The 19128-nt window shown below is 36.1% G+C and overlaps 1 protein-coding gene across 3 annotated transcripts; it reads right to left on the bottom strand.

Moving 5' to 3' along the window:
* Positions 1-6923: 6923 nt before the first annotated feature.
* On the bottom strand, positions 6924-18496 carry LOC110699112 (chlorophyll a-b binding protein 7, chloroplastic-like). Of its 3 annotated transcripts, none has more exons than XM_021876600.1 (6): positions 18215-18470; positions 17960-18126; positions 17553-17717; positions 16835-16967; positions 8925-9017; positions 6924-7771 (listed from the first exon to the last, which is right to left on the bottom strand). In XM_021876600.1, exons 1-6 carry the CDS (start codon positions 18353-18355, stop codon positions 7475-7477), a joined length of 996 nt encoding a protein of 331 aa, XP_021732292.1. In that variant the 5' UTR covers positions 18356-18470; the 3' UTR covers positions 6924-7474. The 3 variants fall into 3 exon arrangements, with proteins under 3 accessions (XP_021732292.1, XP_021732293.1, XP_021732295.1); XM_021876601.1 differs by having other exon boundaries at positions 17553-17699; positions 18215-18459; XM_021876603.1 differs by lacking the exon at positions 8925-9017 and having other exon boundaries at positions 18215-18496.
* Positions 18497-19128: the final 632 nt, after the last annotated feature.

Here is a 19128-nt window from a genome sequence, read left to right on the forward strand (position 1 = left end):
TATTGTATTATTATTATTATTTCATACAATTAAATTAAATAATCGACCGCTTTTTATTATTTTTATTTAATTATAGGATAGTACAGTACAACTTTGCGTTTACTATGAATACTGTGAATCATTCGTACAAATTGGAGCCCGATTAATCACAATTTTATTTTTTTTTTTTCTTTTTTTTTTTTTTTGTTCACCTTCATTCATGTGCACTTCAAAATTTTCAAATCATCTAGTGTTGGAAGACCGTCAAACTAGGAGAACTCTTTTTATTTGCAAGGTCTCTATCCAAATTAAGTTGACAATTACGCAACTTTTTATCCAGTAAGGTTTGGTGTAATTGGTTGGAGAAAATCTCGACTTTTAACCTTAAAATTTCAAGTTTTCCTCACTTTCAGTTGTTTTTAATCAAATACGTTTGGTGTAGAGAGCAGTTGGCTGGGGGAGATTCGCCTTTTAAACATGAAACTAGTTTATAGGCACGGGCAATGCTTTGAGGTACTGCATTATTTTCGTGATAGAAATCCTTAATAATATTTAATTTTGATAAAATGGCAAATAATATGGTAATAGCTTAGTGGCTAACATTGCAGGTTAGAATTTAAGTTTAAAGAGGTTGTGAGTTCAAATCTTATAAATTCCATATTTTTTAACATATGAAATGAAAAACTCATTTAAATTAGGAGAGTGTCACGTGTCATTTAAACTTGTTTAGTAATACCTTTTAATATATAGTATAGATTACAAGTTTCCCTTACTTTCAAGACCTACAAATAATAGATAAAAAATAATTGTTATTATTTTAATTTATAGTATATAGTTTTTGAAATGAATATAGATTACTAATTGAAATATAGAAATTTTTATAGAAATGTAAGTCAATATTCAACCATAAATAAACAAATAATGAAATTTATAGATAAATTAATAAATTAATAATTTTGAAAAAAAAAATAGAGTTTAGGAGGGAAAATTTCCTCCAAATAAAGCTCCACTTTAATATAGGTATATAGATTTTCAATACGAAATACTCGTATTTATTTAAGGAGTACTCCGTAACAATGTAACATCTTTACCTTAAACCAAATTGCAAGAAAATAAATTTGTTGAACCTAACTAAATCACTCAAAAAAAAAACAAAAAAAAATCAGCCTAAAACTTAAACCTGATTGAAACCTTAAATGATAAGCCGCATAATAGAGTTAATGATATTGACATAATTACAGTGACCTAACTAGTCCAAAAAACATGCGTGCATGAGCTTCCAAAATCAACCTTAATAAAAAGACCAAAACTAGTTAACCATATGCATTGGTTTGATTAGTACAAGTGGATTAATTTTTACTCACTTTTCACCTTACATTTTCTTTATTCTTTTACTTGACAACTTCACACCTCGCTTCCGCAACACAAGGCACGTGCATACCCTTTAAAGGCCAACCTAAGTTCCTATAGATAGTACGATTAGATATAATTTTTATTTGTTAGATACAAGTATTTATTACGGAGTAGATGATAAGATGAGTCCTATTAAATCGAAATCTCATATAGGTTAACTTAATTCAAATTAATAAACTAGATTAATTGAAAATTCTCACTTTAAAGTTTCTAAAATTGATCCTACATTGATGTATAAAGTGACAATTAGACTAAGTATTTGTTTGACAGACAAAATCAAATGGAAGAAGTGAAACATCAAGTAAATTTTCAAGGTCCCCATAGTATAAAAGTTATGAGAATTTTAATTTTTTATATTCATAACCAAATTAACTTGTGAAAATTCTTATAAAAAATAAAACTTTCTATAAAATACAATTTTTTATGGGATTTTTCGTGTCTAACCAAACGAGCGCCTAAAATTTGCTTAGAAGTTGATAAGAATAGGCAGTAGAACAGTGCCAGTATAGTTGTCAACAGTTAAAAAAAAATTGAAAATAAAAAATAATAAAAAAAAATGGTAGAGTGTACTTTTATAGTTTTATCCATATAAAAAAAAGTTGTACCAAAGTGAATTTAATTGGAGGAGAAAAGGCCCAAAAGTGGTCCTGGCCACTTGACATTTGTAATGGGACCCACGCAACACCTTGTCAAATGTCAATTTCTAATTTCATGTGAGGCTTCGTAATTGTTTTGTACGGAGTTCCAACACCAACTTGATTAATCATCCGGATCAATACATGTATGATTCTCCTCGTCTATTATCATTCTTCATAATGGAGACCTTATCTTTTACCTCTGCATTACTACTCCACTCGTTTCATAATAATCATAACACTTTTTTATTTTATAATAATTACAACACTTTTTTATTTAGACCCTGTTTAGTTCATCTTATTTTTGCTTATCTAAACTTATATGAACTGGTTTGATTTGATCTGATTTGATCTGGTCTGTCTGATCTGATTTGACTAAACTTTAACCTTAAGTGTACGATAATCTGTAAGGGAAAAATATATCAAGTGGGATCTTGTTAGATTCGTAATAATGTGTATTTTATTAATATGTAATTTTCATAATTTTTTTCATTACAAAATTAAAGATATTTGACGATAAAAAACTGCACATAAAACGATGATCTGATCTAAATTTATTTTTTCTAATTTGAACTTATTTTTTCTTAAATAAGTTGAACTAAACAAGGTCTTAGTAAGGACCCACTACTATTTTGTTATTTCTCTCTCCTACCCACCTCACTTACATTACTTTTTTTTTAGTGAATTTCTTTCTCCTACTAATAATTAAATGTGAATTCCCTCTAACAATACCTTTATATTATAAAATTCACATTTTGGTCCTGCCCTATAACTTTTCTAAAACTTTATGCAACACCTAGTGTTGCGATTATTACAAAACAGAGGGAGTGCAATTTCTTTTTCTCTCAATTTAATTATCACACTAACATATTTTTATATAGAGTTCATAGAGCTATAAAGTAATACTTCCTCCGTTTTTTTGTTAACACACTGAGTTTTACTATATTTGCAAGCTACAATTTGACTCGCTTTTGTGATTTATAGCTATGGTAAATCATAGTTGAATCTTGTTATATCATCAATCTTAATGTAGATTTTATTAATATCCACTTTTTATACTTTTACAATATTGAAAATTAGTGATATTAATCGTGAAAATTATGCATTGACAAGCGTGATAAAAGAAACATGTCAAATAAAAAATCGGAGATAGTACTTTGTATGTCGTGCACGTATCCCTATCTTTTCAAAAATTTGAGAAAACTCTTATGAATAATGTTTGAACAATTATACCCTTCAAAATGTTTATTTACTTATTTGCCCTCATTAATGTTAGGCCATGTTCACTTCACCTTATTTTTGCTGAACTGAAATTTTATTTACTGACCTTATTATTTTACTGAACTGAAATTAATTTTATTGAACTGAAATTATTTTTGCTGAAATGAAGTTATTTTTTATTGATTCCTTGTTATATTTTTTCTTAAATCTTACTGATTTTTACTGAATTGAAATTAATTTTACTGAACTAAAATCAATTTTACTGAACTGAACTTATTTTTAATGAACTCTAGTTTAGTTTCCGTGCGATGCACGGTTTTAAACAAACACATTGTGAGATTTGTTGTAAATGCGGAGAAAGAAAGTTTTCTATTCCGTAAATTTTTTGTATACATGATAAGTAATTTGTACTATAGCAAATTACTTGTAAAATATAAAAAAATAATCACAATGAACACTTTTAAACATTGAAATATTAACATACCTGTAAAAAAAAAAAAGACTCGACAGGGACAAAGGATAAAGCATATGAAAGGTTTATTAGATAAAAAATAAAGGTAAAAATAAAAATAAAATAATATAAAAACTAATGATGATATCATCATAGCAAATTGGCGGGAAAATTTTTTATGTCAGAGTGACATGTGTACAATTTGGAGAATAGATTATGTCAGTAACGTTTTGTTTTAGTATTAGTTAATACTCCGTAGATTATTTCTACTGAACTTAAATTATTTTTACTGAATATTTTTTTAGGTGAAGTGAATAGGGCCTTAATTGTCTTTTTTATTTGAAATTTTAAGAGTAATGTGCATATATTTATGACCTTAAAAATATATATTTATATTTTTTCCCTCATAAATATCGTTAATAACTAAATTTATGACATAAAGGCAAACCGAAAGAGGTCACCAGACGTGACTAGCTATGATGCACGTTATTAGTTTAAAATTTGTACGGGGTAATATGTTAGGTATGACTGATGTGGATACAGTTCAATAAACATTTAACTAGAAGTCCTAGTCTAGTAAGTACTTTGATTGATTATTTGTTTTTTCCCCATTAATATTTGTTATTAAGGGACCAAGTGTGAAAGTAAAGTTGGATCATCACTAATGTAAGATTGAATAAGAGTGATTAAACAAAATAATGTAATAACACAAACTAATTCCTTATATACATTGGTTTAAAAACTATTTCTCACGATACCGTCCACGCAGGCTCGGTTTTAAGGTTCGATATTTGCAAGTATAAAACCGCTAACATTGTTAGCGGTTTTAACTAATATAAAACCTCTATTGGTATTAGAGGTTCAATACATAGAACCTCTAATGGTATTAGCGATTCTTTATGTAACGTAGAACCGCTAATACCATAAGCGGTTCTATATAATTGGTTGTGAAAGCTAAAGTAAATGAGGTAAATTCAACTTAGAACCGCTAATGGCATTAAAGGTCCTATGAATAGAACCTCTAATGGTATAAGCGTTTCTATATATAGAGCCTCTAATGGTATTAGCGGTTATATATATAGAACTGCTAACCCATTGTTAATGGTTTTATACTGCGAAATTCCAAACCTATGAACCGATCCTACGTGGACGAATATTGTGGGAAATAGTTTTTAAACCGACTTATATAAAGAATTAATTTGTATTTTAGCATTATTTAGGGAAATTTAAAAGTTAAATTTTCTGTTTAATTTAATACTTCGGTTGATACTCTCTTTTTACTTCTATTTTTTTTTGGGTGTATTTGCCATTCAATTTTAACCTTTCAAGTGCTATAAAGCAAATATGTCGGTAATTTTGATGAAAAAAAAATCCAATATGTAATTTACAAATCTATTGGCAAAGTAGTTTCAATTGTCGCTCTTCAATTATTCATATCTCTAGCCATAAAAATACTTGTATACAATTATGTAATACTTTTTTTATTTTATAATATACAAATTTGACCATTAATATTTGTAATTGTATTTGATTAACAAGTATAAAAGGTTAATATAATGAAAATATACTTAAAGACTAATTCAACAATAATTTACCTGGCAACATATGTTTTAATGTATTGATAAAATGTTTAATCAATATAAGCATATCAACATATGAATAGTGCAAAAGACAAAATGTTTTAATTATTAGAAAATGAAGGGAGCATTAACTATTAAGACCGATACTTTTCAAAATTTTGCAAAATTTGACCACAAAAAATAATAATAGAGCCCGACTTATCTTTTTAAAACATTAAAGTCTCTTAAAACATATTATTAATTACAAAGCAATTCGTACCTTTTATCAATTTTCGGTCTTTCCAGGTAATGTTAGACCCTGTTAATTACCAAACTATTAGACCTATCGCCTAATTCAAAGAAGAAAAATTTAAAAAGGTGATCAATTGTCATGGTTGCAAGCAATCAAATACAATTAGTTATTAGCCATACAATTAGTTAACAACAATAAAAAGCAAGTACAAGAGCGATAAGGAAGTAGAAAAATATAGCTGTGATTGCATTGGATGAAATTGTCCTTGATTTGGCACACACATACACATATACATGTGCTATCTACCACACCTTTCGTTGTCATTGATGAATGCAGAAGCATCTTTTCTCTGCATTTTCGTGTTCCTTGACATTATTTTGATTTTGAAACTCCCTTCGTTTCACAATATAGTTCCTGTTTTCCTATTTTCCTATTTTGGAGATCCAAAATGTTGTTTCTATTTCTATTTTTGGATAGTATGTAAAGATCATTATACTCTCATTTTTTTAACTCTATTCATTGAACTTCCTAATTTACCCTTAAATTATCCACTTGCATTGTACATTTTTCCACACTCTCTCTAACTTTTGTCTATAATTGTACTTTTCACATTTTTTCCCTTAAATTATCCACTTGTTTTGCACTTTTGTTTAACTTTTGTCTAGCTTTTTTCCACTTCTCCTCCCATTTCTTAAATACCATGAAAAAAACACAATAAGAACTATATTATGGGACGGAGGGAGTATTAGTTAATTGTACACCCTTAAAACACAAAGTACAGCAGAGGGAGAGAGAATAAAAGTAAACAGCTGTCATCATAGAATGCCCATTATACTTATACTCCTTCTGTCCCATAATATAGTTTATGTTTGTGTTTTTCACGATTTTTAAGAAATGGGAGGAGAAAGTGGATAAAGTACCTAATAAAAGTGAAAAGTACAATCATAGACAAAAGTTAGAGAGAGAAAGTTGAAAAAAGTATAAAACATGTGCAAAATTCAAGGGTAAATTAGGAAGTACAATGAATAAAGTTAAAAAAATAAGGGTATAATTATATTTACATACTATCCAAAAATAGAAACAGAAACAACATTTTGATTCTCCAAAATAGAAAAATAAAAACTATATTATGAGACGGAGGGAGTACATCGTCTTATTTGACATTTCCTGTGTATACATGCAATTCGGATAATATGATGGCGCACCCACCACATAATCTTCACGCTCAAGTTTCAGAAATAACTCAATAAGGACTCCTTCTAACACAAGCCTGATTATCGCGGTTGGCGGTTGCTGTCAGCTGGTTACATGATTCTTTTATGTACTTAGCACCAAAGACGGTCCTTGATGCATTAGCTGTATAGAAATGTATGAAGTATTGTTTTATAGTCGGCTCAAATTCAAATCCTTGATTCAAAATATGCAGAGTTTATATGCAACTCTGAAATACTTTTAAAACAATCATCTAATACATGTCGTTCTATGTATTGACAATACAAATTGTACATGCTAACTTGCTGAGGCTAGCTCAAATATAAGCTATGATGATCTATTCACACTTTGAATTGCTCACAAACAAGCTATTTAATTTTCCTGCCCCTTGATACACATCAAATTAACTAGTGCTTCATGCCACCCATAGTCATGACGAGCTCAAAGAAAAGATATGATGGAAATTAACTTCCCAACTTGGCAAATAGCAGCAAGCTTGTGCATCTTTTGCATTAACATGGCTCCAAATCCAGTCTTACTCAGCCAAACCAAATCAATAGGTTGTGTGACCCAGGCTTCTGCTAAAAGGACAATCATCTTTCTTTGCTCATTCAAGCAAAAATTCAACATATAAGTTGAACTACTCAGCAGCCTGTACTGTAGCAGATAACAATTGGTCACTTGTTTCTTGAGATAGGAAGTATGTGATTTACATGTACATACAAAAATTACACTATACAGACGCCAAACATTACATATACAGCGAGATCAAGTTATTGTGCAATGGATCGGAGATGTGCTCAACAAGGTTCTCTATAGGTCCTTTACCAGTCACAGCTGCTTGAATAAAGAAGCCTAACCAAGCAACCATTGCCAATCGGCCATTCTTCATCTCTTTCACTTTAAGCTCCTCAAAAGCAACAGGATCGTTACTTAGATTTAAGGGGTCGAAAAGTACTCCTCCTGGATAATTTATATCACCAGGTAAGAAAATTCCCAAGGGTTCCAAGGCTTCAATTCCACAATATCGTGCATACTCTGGTCCGACCTTCACAAAAAAGGTTACAACCATAATATTACATTACAAACAAAAAGCGAACAATAACAATTGGCATTGAATAGGAAGTCAAAGAGGGGGCGGAGATACAGAACCAAGAGATTACAAATGGTGAACCATCAAGTAACTAGAGCAGATGAACATTTACTACTAGATAAACAAAATACAGCCAACTTAACGAAAAATCAAAATGCCCAACATGATGACATTACAATAATTGGATATAGAAACAGCTCTAGTCAACTTGCCTTTGTACTTGTGTTCAAAAAATTATAGACAGGAGTTTTCTGTGACAATGGCCCATTCCACTCATATTAATGCAACAATAGTCTATTTGTTAAATATAATCCAAACAAGAAAAACTGGGGCTACTATTAGAATTCAATGAGAGGTAATTCCCGACTACAAGATATCTTGGGAACTTCCCCCTTTTCAAACGCAGAAAACTTAAATTTTGGTATCAAACTGTTGATTTTAATTTAAGTTATTTCATATATTTTATTTTATGGTTAAAATTACACTAAATGAGACTTGCTTATCCAAGCTCAAATGAGCTCGGGAGACCATATCCTTAACTCCTTAAGAGGTGGAGGCAACCATGAAATCAATGCAGGATTAATTACAACAGCTATAACTAGAATACTACAGATGTGAAGCTTTGATTTCAATTATGCATCATTATCCCCCACAAAGGATTAATTACAAGATATTATATATTCCTAGGTTAAACTTAAACTGCAGAAACGTCATAATTGAGTTCAGCCATACTGAAAGGCCGGCACACAGGAAGAATTAACAAGCATGACTCAAGGCCTATAAAGCAAAAAGAAAAAGTATTCAATATGGAAAGATAGGGTGGGTTCTAACATTAGGTGTGCATCACCCTCTTAAGAACCATGATATAAAAAAATATTCATAATGGAAAACTAGGGTGGATTCTCACACTAGGTGTGCATCATCCTCTTGAGAACCATGTTTAAATACAGCATTTAAGGATGGGGAGACAGTAATTAACCAAAGTATTGCAACATAGATACCTTAATTCTTCCCAAAATACATAGAAGAGAAGATTCAACATCAATAAAGTTATTGAAAGACTGGTTATAAGGAATGAAGAAACCAAAGGCATACTGAGAAAAGTTACCATAAGAAGGACTTGGCATATCGCTATTACAATTACTCCTTGACTGCCTGCTAAGTGGAGTCCTGGAATGCCAAGATAGTCAAGTGTCTCTCCCTGAAGAATTTCACAAAATCATTCAGCAGCAGCAGCCGAAAGGACACTTTAGTGCATTAACAAAGGCAAAAGGTTGAAAATGTGCACCATCTTATAAATGAGCGAGTAACAACTCAAAGTTTACAGTACACAAGTAAAAACCATATTTGTACAGGCCAGCAGGAGCATTGACATGAATGGTTTCAAGACTTTCAACATTCACTTGTGTTGGGGGGTGGAGGGGGGGGGGGGGTTGGTGGTCGTCCTTGCTTAGAGTAGATGATGAATTGGGTCGGGATCAATCTCTTTAGTACCCCTTTTGTATTGCCAGTTTCAAGTCTATAATATTTAGAAAAAGAAATAGTTTTGAATGTTGGTGGTTCAGCAGTATAACAAGTTTACAAAGCATGAACCAGATCCCTACCCCCATTACTTCCCTGCAATCTCTAGTCAAATGCTTAGGCCAAGCAACTTCATCCTTCCTCACCAAAAAACCTCCCTTCTCCATCATGATACATGCACCCTATGTTACTCGCTTGTATTGTTGTCCAATTAATTTCACCTCAAGTACCCATATAATTCTACTCCGTGATAGAAATGACAAAGTCTCAACACCTTTTCCTATGTTACATGCTTGTATTGTTGTACATTTCATTTCACTTCAAGTATCCATATAATTCTACTTCGTTATAAAAACAACAAAGTCTTAACACCTTTTCCTATGTTACTCGCTTGTATGGTTGTATAACTCATTACACCTCAAGTACCCACAAAATTCTACTCCGTGATAAATACGACAGTCTTAACACCTACGCAAGTATTTGTGCCCAACAAAAAAAATTAAGTTTGAGCAACATAACCACACTCCTTAATGACACCAACCGCAATTCTAGACTCCCCTTCACCCCCACAGCCACATTTCCTATTGTCTCACCAACTTGTTTCACTACCAAAACACCTAATTATCCTTCACACTATTCAACTGGACATAATCCCAAGATATCTTCACAATAAACCAGCAGCAATCACCTCATGCCATCAATGGTAGGATGGACGCTTGAGGTGCTCTCCAAATGCAAGTCATGGTTCGAAAATGCGGTTTTGATCACGATCGCGGAAACAGTCACAGTAATTCGGTAACGGATATGAGGCGTTGATCACTTGTTCATGGACTTCATCGCGGTTGTTGCGCAATAATTTTTTTAATTTTAATTTTGTGTTTTATGTATTTTTATAATGAATTTTCTCATAATTTTTAGAAATTTTATATTCTTGTATACTTTATTAAAAAATGGACTTAATTCTACACTAAAACTAACTATAATAGTTGAAAAGGGAGGAAAAGGGGTTGGGGGTCATGTGGGAAAAGAAAAAAAAAAAGACAAAGGGAAGTGAAGGAGTAAAAGGTGGTGGGGTCTAGATAAAAATTAAAGGGGAACTAAAGAAAATTCTAGGCATCTAGCTGTCATATGAGAATTGCCCTAAGAAGTTCTAAAAGCATCCGGACGTCTCCCAAACCTTGTAGTGCAATCTCGACACTCAGTAGGGCCTATCTTCGAAAACCGACTTCACCATCATCTTCATTGGGCCTAAAACGGTGGACCCCCAAGTTTGGGCCCATTTAGGCCCCCAAATAGCCCATTATTATGTTATTGTCATTGGGTGTTCACTAGAAAACAACCCCTAAGCTAAATAAAGCTCTATAGGAGGAAGGTACTAACTAGCACCCATGGGCATCTCCCTTGGCCAAGCTATTGCCTAGCGCCCATACAACCACAATGATGCTTCTAAGGGTGTGGGGACTTGTGTCGTGACATGCTCCCCCACCCAAGTATTGATGACCCCGATAAGGCCATCCATCGAACTCCGCGATCTTGCCCTTGGATTGCCATAGGTCCACCTTTCCATCAGACAAGATACTCTTTATAGCTTGGTACGCCCCTTCTTCTAATGACCCTTTTTGCCGCAATCATCTCGATGTCCCGATCGTACGACATCACTACTGTTGTTGGTTGTTGGCCCCCGCTGAGACTCGCCCCTTGAAAAATCTTCTTAGTCACCATGATAGGGCTTCAACAAGCTTACATGGAACACCAGATGGATCTTAGCTTGGGTGATAACTCAAGCTTATAAGAAACTTTTCAGACCTAGACTGGGAAAGGACCCTCGTACTTCTGCACTAGGCCTTTGTGCACCTTGCGGAAAACTTTGAACTGTTGCAGTAGCAACTTCACCATGACAAGGTCACCAACTTGAAACTCCAATGGGTGCCTATGCTTGTCCGCCCACTTCTTCATCTTCTTCGACGCTTTGTCCAAGTAAGCCCTTGATATATCCACTATTCAAGCCACCCTCGTGCTAGCTTGTATGCAGCGGGGCAGCTACCAATGTAGCACTATGCAACTCCTTGCAGCGTCAAGGGTTGTTGGCTCACGACCAGCTCAAAAGGGCTCTTGTCCATTGCCTCAAACCGCTGCAAATTGAATGAGAATTGGGCAATATCCATCAGCTTGGCCAATCCCTTTGATTGGCACTAAAAAAGTGTCTCAGATAAAGCTCCAGCAATGCATTCACCCTCTCGGTCTACCCATCGGTCTGGGGTGAAAGCTTTTGACGCTGTGAGCACTCTTTCCGCACAAGAAGCAGCCTTGCTTTGCTTTGCCATTCGAAGATTTTTCCGTATCCTTGCCCTTGTTCTTCTTTTCGGGTGACTTGCCCCCGTTATGGCCGCCCTCGGTGGGTTTGGCTCCTCCACCTTTCCCTTTGCCACAGTTCGGTGTCACATCTTTGTGCCAAAGTGGGATAATCTTAGGCGATATGTGCTCAAGGAGTGCCATGATGCAATGTGGGCTATCACAACTCGAGTCACCACACCCTCAAAGGCAACGTCATCGTTAAATGGGCACTAGGCAACAAATCGGGCCAAGGGAGATGCCATGGGTGCTAAGAAGCACCTTCCCCCTATAGATTTAGATCAGGGGCTGTTTTCCTAGTGAACACCCAATTAACAGTAGCGCAATAATGGGCCATTTAGGGGCCGAAATGAAGCCCATACGGGCTGAAATTTGGGGGGTCCACCATTTATAGGCCCGATGAAGATGATGGTGAAGTCAGATTTTGGAGATGGGCCGCACAACGTTCCAGATTGCACTACAAGGTTCAACACCCGGGAGCTTCTAAAATCTTCTAGGACAATCTTGTACACTTTTCATAAGCTAGAGTAGTCTAGATCTTTCCTGGACATTGTACATAGAGAGGTGTAAATCAAATTTGTGTAGAACTAGCTAGAATGGCCAAGTTCTAGGACCCTCCATTTGAGGAGGTTAGAACCTTCTAGAGTAGAATCCACACAAGTGTAAAGTTCTCTCAAGCAATACAAAGCAATCTTTAAGCAATGCATAGGGATGAACCATGCTCCTTGATCCCTCGCAATGGTCATTGATCCGTCCTTCTCAAATGCAAAGGGTCTCACCGAGTCCATGAAATCTAAGCCCAACACCAATGAGAAGTCGTCCATGTCAGACGACGGTGAGATCGATGGTGCCCCTCCATTTTCCCAAACAAATGGGCACCTTTCGAGCTATGCCATGGATGTGGGCTAGATCTTTGTCCACCATTTTCAAAGACCAAGTCTTCTTTTGGTGAACTGAATGTCCAACCACGTGGCCTCTCTGAGGGTCACAAAGTTCACAAAGTTGTGCGTTGCACCTGTGTCGACGAGTGTCTTGGAAGCCTTCCGATTCACCTCGGCTTCCACAAAGCTTCCACGAACATAAGGTAAGGTTTGTTCGTGCGGGGAAGACGTGCTTACCTTGGCCACGTTGTCGCCCCTATCGTGCTCCTTCATCGTAGCCTTAACGCTATTGCACAAGCGCAATGTTTCCATATGAGCCTCGTACCCTAACAATTCCCCCGGTGAGTTAGTGCTCATTGATTAAAGCGTCGAGCTTTTAACGCTGTGGGCACTCTTTGGCAAGAAGCAGCATTGCTTTGCTTTTCCATCCAAGGATTTTTCCTTATCCTTGCCCTTGTCTTCTTCTCGGATGACTTGCCCCCATTGTGGTTGTACTTGGTGGGTTTGGCTCCCCCACCTTTCCCTTTGCCACAGTTGGACATCGCATCTTTGTGCATAATTGGGATAATCTTAAGTAGGATATGCTCAAGGAGTGCCATGATTCAATGCAGTTGGGCACCAGAGGGATACAACACAACACACATTGGCACTCTCGGAAGGGACTTACTACTAGGCTCACATGAGGGACGATGTGGAGACATATGTGAGAACTTGTCTTGTGTGCCAAAAAGGCAAGGTTGAGCAACGCGTGCCGGTTGGGTTGCATGAACCCTTGCCAATCCCGGATCATCCTTGGGCGTGATGGGTGCGATTCTGTCACTGTGGTAGTTGACCGCTTTTCCAAGTACCGGACTTTCATACCGGCACCGAAAGACTGCACTACTTAGCAAGCCGCCAAGCTCTTCTGAAAGTTCGATGTGAAACACTGGGGCTTGCCTAGAAGCAGCATTAGTGATCGTGATCCAAGATTTACGGCAAAATTTTGGACAAAGTTGTTCAAGTTGCTTGGGTTTGATCTTCACTTCTCCACAAGTTTTCACCCCCATGGGTAGACCGAGAGGGTAAATGCATTGCTGGATCTTTATCTAATGCACTTTTTTAGTGTCAATCAAAGGGATTGGGCCAAGCTAATGGATATTGCCCAATTCTCATTCAATTTGAAGCGGTCTGAGGCAACGGGCAAAAGCTTTTTTGAGTTGGTCTTGGGCCAAGACGCCGCAAGGAATAGCATCGGTCTACACTGGTAGCCGCCCTGCTGCATACAAGCTAGCACGAGGGTGGCATGAACAGTTAGATATATCAAGGGCTTACTTGGACAAAGCGTTGAAGAAGATAAAGAAATGTGCGAACAAGCATAGGCACCCATTGGAGTTTCAAGTTGGTGACCTTGTCATGGTGAACTTGCTACCCTTCAAAGTCTTCCGCAAGGTGCACTAAGGCCTTGTGCGAAAGTATGAGGGTCCTTTCCTCGTCATTAAGAAGGTCGAGAAAGTTTCTTATAAGCTTGAGTTACCATCCGGTGTTCCATGTAAGCTTGTTGAAGCCCTATCATGATGACTAAGAAGATCCTTTAAGGGGCGAGTCTCAACAGGCGCCAATGGCCAACAACAGTAGTGGCGTCGTACGATCGGGACATCGAGATGATCGAGGCAAAAAGGGTCATTAGAAGAAGGGGCGTACCAAACTATAACGAGTATCTTGTCTGATGGAAAGGCGTCCTAGATAACGAGGCATCATGGGAACGAGAGGTGGACCTATGGCAATTCATGGGCAAGATCGAGGAGTTCAATGGATGGCTTTGACGGGGTAGTCAATACTTGGGTGGGGAGCATGTCACGACTCAAGTCCCCACACCCTTAGAAGCGTCATTGTGGTCGTATGGGCGCTAGGCAACAGCTTGGGCTACGGGAGATGCCCATGGGTGCTAGTTAGTACCTTCCCCCTATAGAGCTTCATTTAGAGGGTTGTTTTCCTAGTGAACACCCTAAAGACAATAACACAATAATGGGTCATTTGGGAGCCCAAATGGGTCGAAACTTGGGGGTCCACCGTTTTTAGGCCCAATGAAGATGAGGGTGAAGTCGGTTTTCGAAGATAGGCCCCATAAGTGTCTAGATTGCGCTACAAGGTTCTAGAACTTTCTAGGGTAATCTTGTATATTCTTTATGGACTAGAGTAGCGTAGTATTATCCAGAATATTGTACATAAGAGATGTAAATCAGAAATGTATATAATAGGTTAGGTTTTAGGACACTCGATTTGAGGAGGTTAGAACATTCTAGAGTAGAGCACTTCTTAGGCACTTGGGAGTTCTATGACAATAGGCCCATTTTACAACTTTTTAAAGATGAAGAAAGTCAAACAACTAGGCTTAATGACAATAGGCCCATTTTACAACTTCTAGATATCAAATTTCCATTATCCTACCCTTCTTTTTACGACCCAACCTAGCACCGTTTCTCATAATCCATTTATTAGCCCCAACCTACTAACCCATTCATCTAGCCCACAAAATTTTCCATTATCCTACCCTTCATCTAGCCCACATCAATTTTCCATTATCCTACCCTTCTTTTTACGACCTAACCTAGCACCTTTTCTCATAATCCATTTATTAGCCCCAACCTACTCACCCATTCATAGTTTTTCCATAGCTCTACCATTGAAGGAAGAGCAAAACCTCAGTGATAAGGAGCCTTATGCCACTGCCGGGAATCAAGTGTCGACTACTATCCACATTTAGGACAAGGTGAAAGTTTGGGCGACGGGTAATGCAAGTAATCAGTATATAGGGGAAGGGTATCTTAGTCATAGTCTATTAGTAGTAACTTGGGGAATAAGCTAGAGGTATGTTAGAAGGGATTTACTATAAGTAGGTCTCATTAGGAGGAAAGAGGATATGTTGAATATCGTGTGGTTAGTTATTCGGAGAGAGTGAGTCTCTCGAAAGCTCATATTCGGAGAGAATCCACCAATCGAAAGCTCATATTCGGAGAGAATCCACCTCTCGAAAGTAGAGTTTACATTTGGTTTATTGTAATTCTCATCTTATCAATATAATCATCATTTTCTTCTTATTTGCTGCCATTGTTAGTGCTCCCTAGCAATATCTCAATAATCCCATGCATCCTCCAACATACAACATACTTGAAAAATTGTAATGATAAGACACAAGTCCCACACTCTCTATTCACATACAATAACATTTGCTTTGAAACGTGTCAAGGGCATCAAAACTCATGCCAAGTTGTAGCTTCATTGGCTAACAGAGCATTATAAGCCCATATGTTCCTGCTTGAGTCCCACACCAAAGGTATTCTATGGACTCGGTTTGGATTCCCTATCGCCGCACTACACCAAATGATGCCCCACCATGGTACTGCTGTCTATAGGAAGCCAAACTCACCCCTCATCAATGAGTATTTTCTTTTTACATTCAGAAAGGTTCACTAGAGGATATTGCAGTTTCAGACAATAGTAGATGCCACTGTAGTCCAGGACTTACTGCATGAATCTTAAAAGCAATGCACCCCAAAACATAATTCTGTTTCTTTAGTCTCCAACAAAATTCTCAACACCCAAAGTCCAAGAGGCTTTTCATGTACCAGCAACCCACATATTTAGGTTTTCTTCCTATCTTAAGAGGATAGTTACAAATAAGTAACAACCACAAGTCTAAAACAGACTTATTCTTGTGCTTTACTGTAACAGCATATTGCATAATAAGGTCCTAAATTGATCATGTCAAAAAAGATATTTCAGGCAATTTTGTTTCCAACCTCCCCACAGGAAAGGGGGTGCTTCCTTTGGTAGAATAAAAAATTGTCACCTTAATTTTGTTCATTCAAGATGAACATTGAAAAGGGTAGATACTTAATTCGCCTTGTTTTAAACTATGAAGGCATTCACTGATTTTAATACACTACACTGTTGAATCACACAACATTATATATTGACAGTCTTTGTATCATCTTTGAGGCTATAATTTTCCTTTCAGTTCTCAACTGTGAAACAAAAAAGGGCGTAGAGGACTAGCAGTACATGATAATTCCACACATACAGTTTGTTATTTTGCTCAAATTTGAAATATAATTTAGTCTTGGGCCTCTTGGCAGAAAGGAGTATGTAGTATATTATGAAGTGTCCTATAAGCACTGCTCTATATTTTAAGGAAAAATCCAATTAATGATTCCTTGGTTTCTCTTTAGATAAATATAATACTCAAAATGATACTTAAGTGATGCTTGTGGATCAAGAGACTTGCCATAAGTTTTGAGTAACCAACTCTCCACCAGACAGGTTCAGCAAAGTGAGAAGCTCCACTAAGATCCAGTATTTCTGGAATCAGAGCACCAAGAGCCCCAAGCATAGCCCAGCGTGCATGGAGTATCTCAAAGCTGCACATGACAACAACAGACATGATTAGAGATGGTTAGGCTAAGCTGGTCAAGTGGTCAATGGCATACAATGACTATTGGACGTGGCTTAAACGATTAGAGATGATCAGAGAAAGATTATGTTGTTTGTCTCCCTATCTTAGAGAGGATGTGGTCGTAACCATGGCACAAAGGTAATGACTGAACAAGTCTATGATGTTACATATAATTTGTGTTACCATTATGACTTTGTGTCTATAACACCAAAACTAAGTCTGATAGGGTAGAAACACAAGCATATACATAGATGTAAAAAGAACCTAAACTTAGTCTTAGGCACAATCACGCCTTTAGTAGAGTTGATGACTTGATACTAACAAATGAGTGATAACGCGTATACAACTTAAGATTCTACACTTTCGTTATTACTCCACCAACACCTAACAACAAAAACAGACATATGGATCACTTGTATATTACTACAAAATAACACAGCCGACAGTCCAACAGATAGGCAAACATTGCATACCAATATTACCAACTAGCACATATAGTAAGATAAAACAAAAAGGTAATTTCAATAAGAAAATAAGCAAAGAACAATACTTGTAATATCTTAGCAAAGCATCAGGGTCCTTCCCAAGACCAGCAAGATCAAAACCATAATCTCCAGGAAGTTGTCCAATTAGATACGACGGATATTCAAAAGGTATTGGACCAAGCCATCGCGGTCGTTCTCCTCCATACCAACGACTGCATATATTACGAAACCTTACTTCAACCATCAAAAAGGAAATTAATTTCACAAATCAAGCATTAAGTTTAATGCTATTTCTATCAAACTAGTACTACATTAGATTATACAAGCATAAACCTTAATAAATAAGTAGAGTAACAAATTGAATGATCTCTAAACCCTAAATTGCACAATCAATCAACAAAACTCGAGCTAGATCAATCAACAAAATTCGCGCTAAATTTGGCGCCAAATATAAGAAAGAGAAGCATAAAACCTGCGATTGCGCGCCAATTGAGCAAGCCTATTGCGCTGAATAGATTCTTCCGCAGCAGATAATTTCTGCTGTAAAAGACGTTTCTGGAGAGTAACAGCAAAAGGACTGTTGGCAAAGGCTTTGACTGCCGTAAAAGGAATTGCTGAGAAAACCAATACGCCTGCAACCTGCAAAATTAATTAATTAATTTAATATACAATTAACTATGAAAATGTTGAATTAATTTGAATTTTGAAAAGGTGTTTAACGGCTAACCTCTTGCCATGAAGCTTTAGGTTGACTACGCCATGAAAAACTGGGTTGAAGCTTGAGATGATGATGATTTACATTTCCAGAAAATTCAATCAAAGGTTTAGGAGGAGTAGTCAGAGTACATGGTTGGATTACTAGAGCCATGACTATGATTATATAGACCCGTCACACTGATCCTCTTTATTATAACTAGTGAGGAGTGAGTGTGACTTGGTGAGAAGTGAGAGGTACATGAAATAAAATGGTCATACAAAACCAAAAATAAAATAAAATAGTACATACAATTAGAGCTTTGTTAAGTTGTTTGGTTGGCATCAATATTACTAGGAAATAATCTGCCTTTTTCAATTCCTAGTAATATGGCTAAGTTGTTTGGTTAGCGACGTTTGTGAATATGAGATTTTCATAATTATTTAATCGTGGGTGTTTGGTAATTTATTTCCCTCGTGATAAGTTCAAGCTCTCGTGGATTTTTACTTCAATTTTTTTATTTTTTTTATTTTTATCAATCAACGAATATCCAGCCTATCAATTCCACTTTTCACATTTTTTTAATCCAAGCAAGCACTTTGAAAAGTTCAAACAATAAAGAAAAAGGCCGCGTGACGAGGAGTAACTATAGGGAGGATTAAAAGAAAGGAGAAATATAAAAAAGTGTTTTAAAAGAAGTCTAGTTACCGCGTAGCGCTCTCCATATAACGTCAAGTTTTGAAATAAGACGTCTTGCTACTAAACTATGTTTGACGTTATGTCATATTTCATGTTCATTTTTTTGCAAACAAAAGTTCAAAATGCAGTGAATGAAAAAATGTAAAATAAAATTTTAACTAAGGGAAGATTGGGTCATACTCCATATAATTTTAATCTTATATAATAACCCAAGACGTGGCACTTGCTCAACGAACATTGCCCAATCC

This window comes from Chenopodium quinoa, unplaced genomic scaffold (assembly GCF_001683475.1).
Source record: "Chenopodium quinoa cultivar QQ74 unplaced genomic scaffold, ASM168347v1, whole genome shotgun sequence".
NCBI lineage: Eukaryota > Viridiplantae > Streptophyta > Magnoliopsida > Caryophyllales > Amaranthaceae > Chenopodium > Chenopodium quinoa.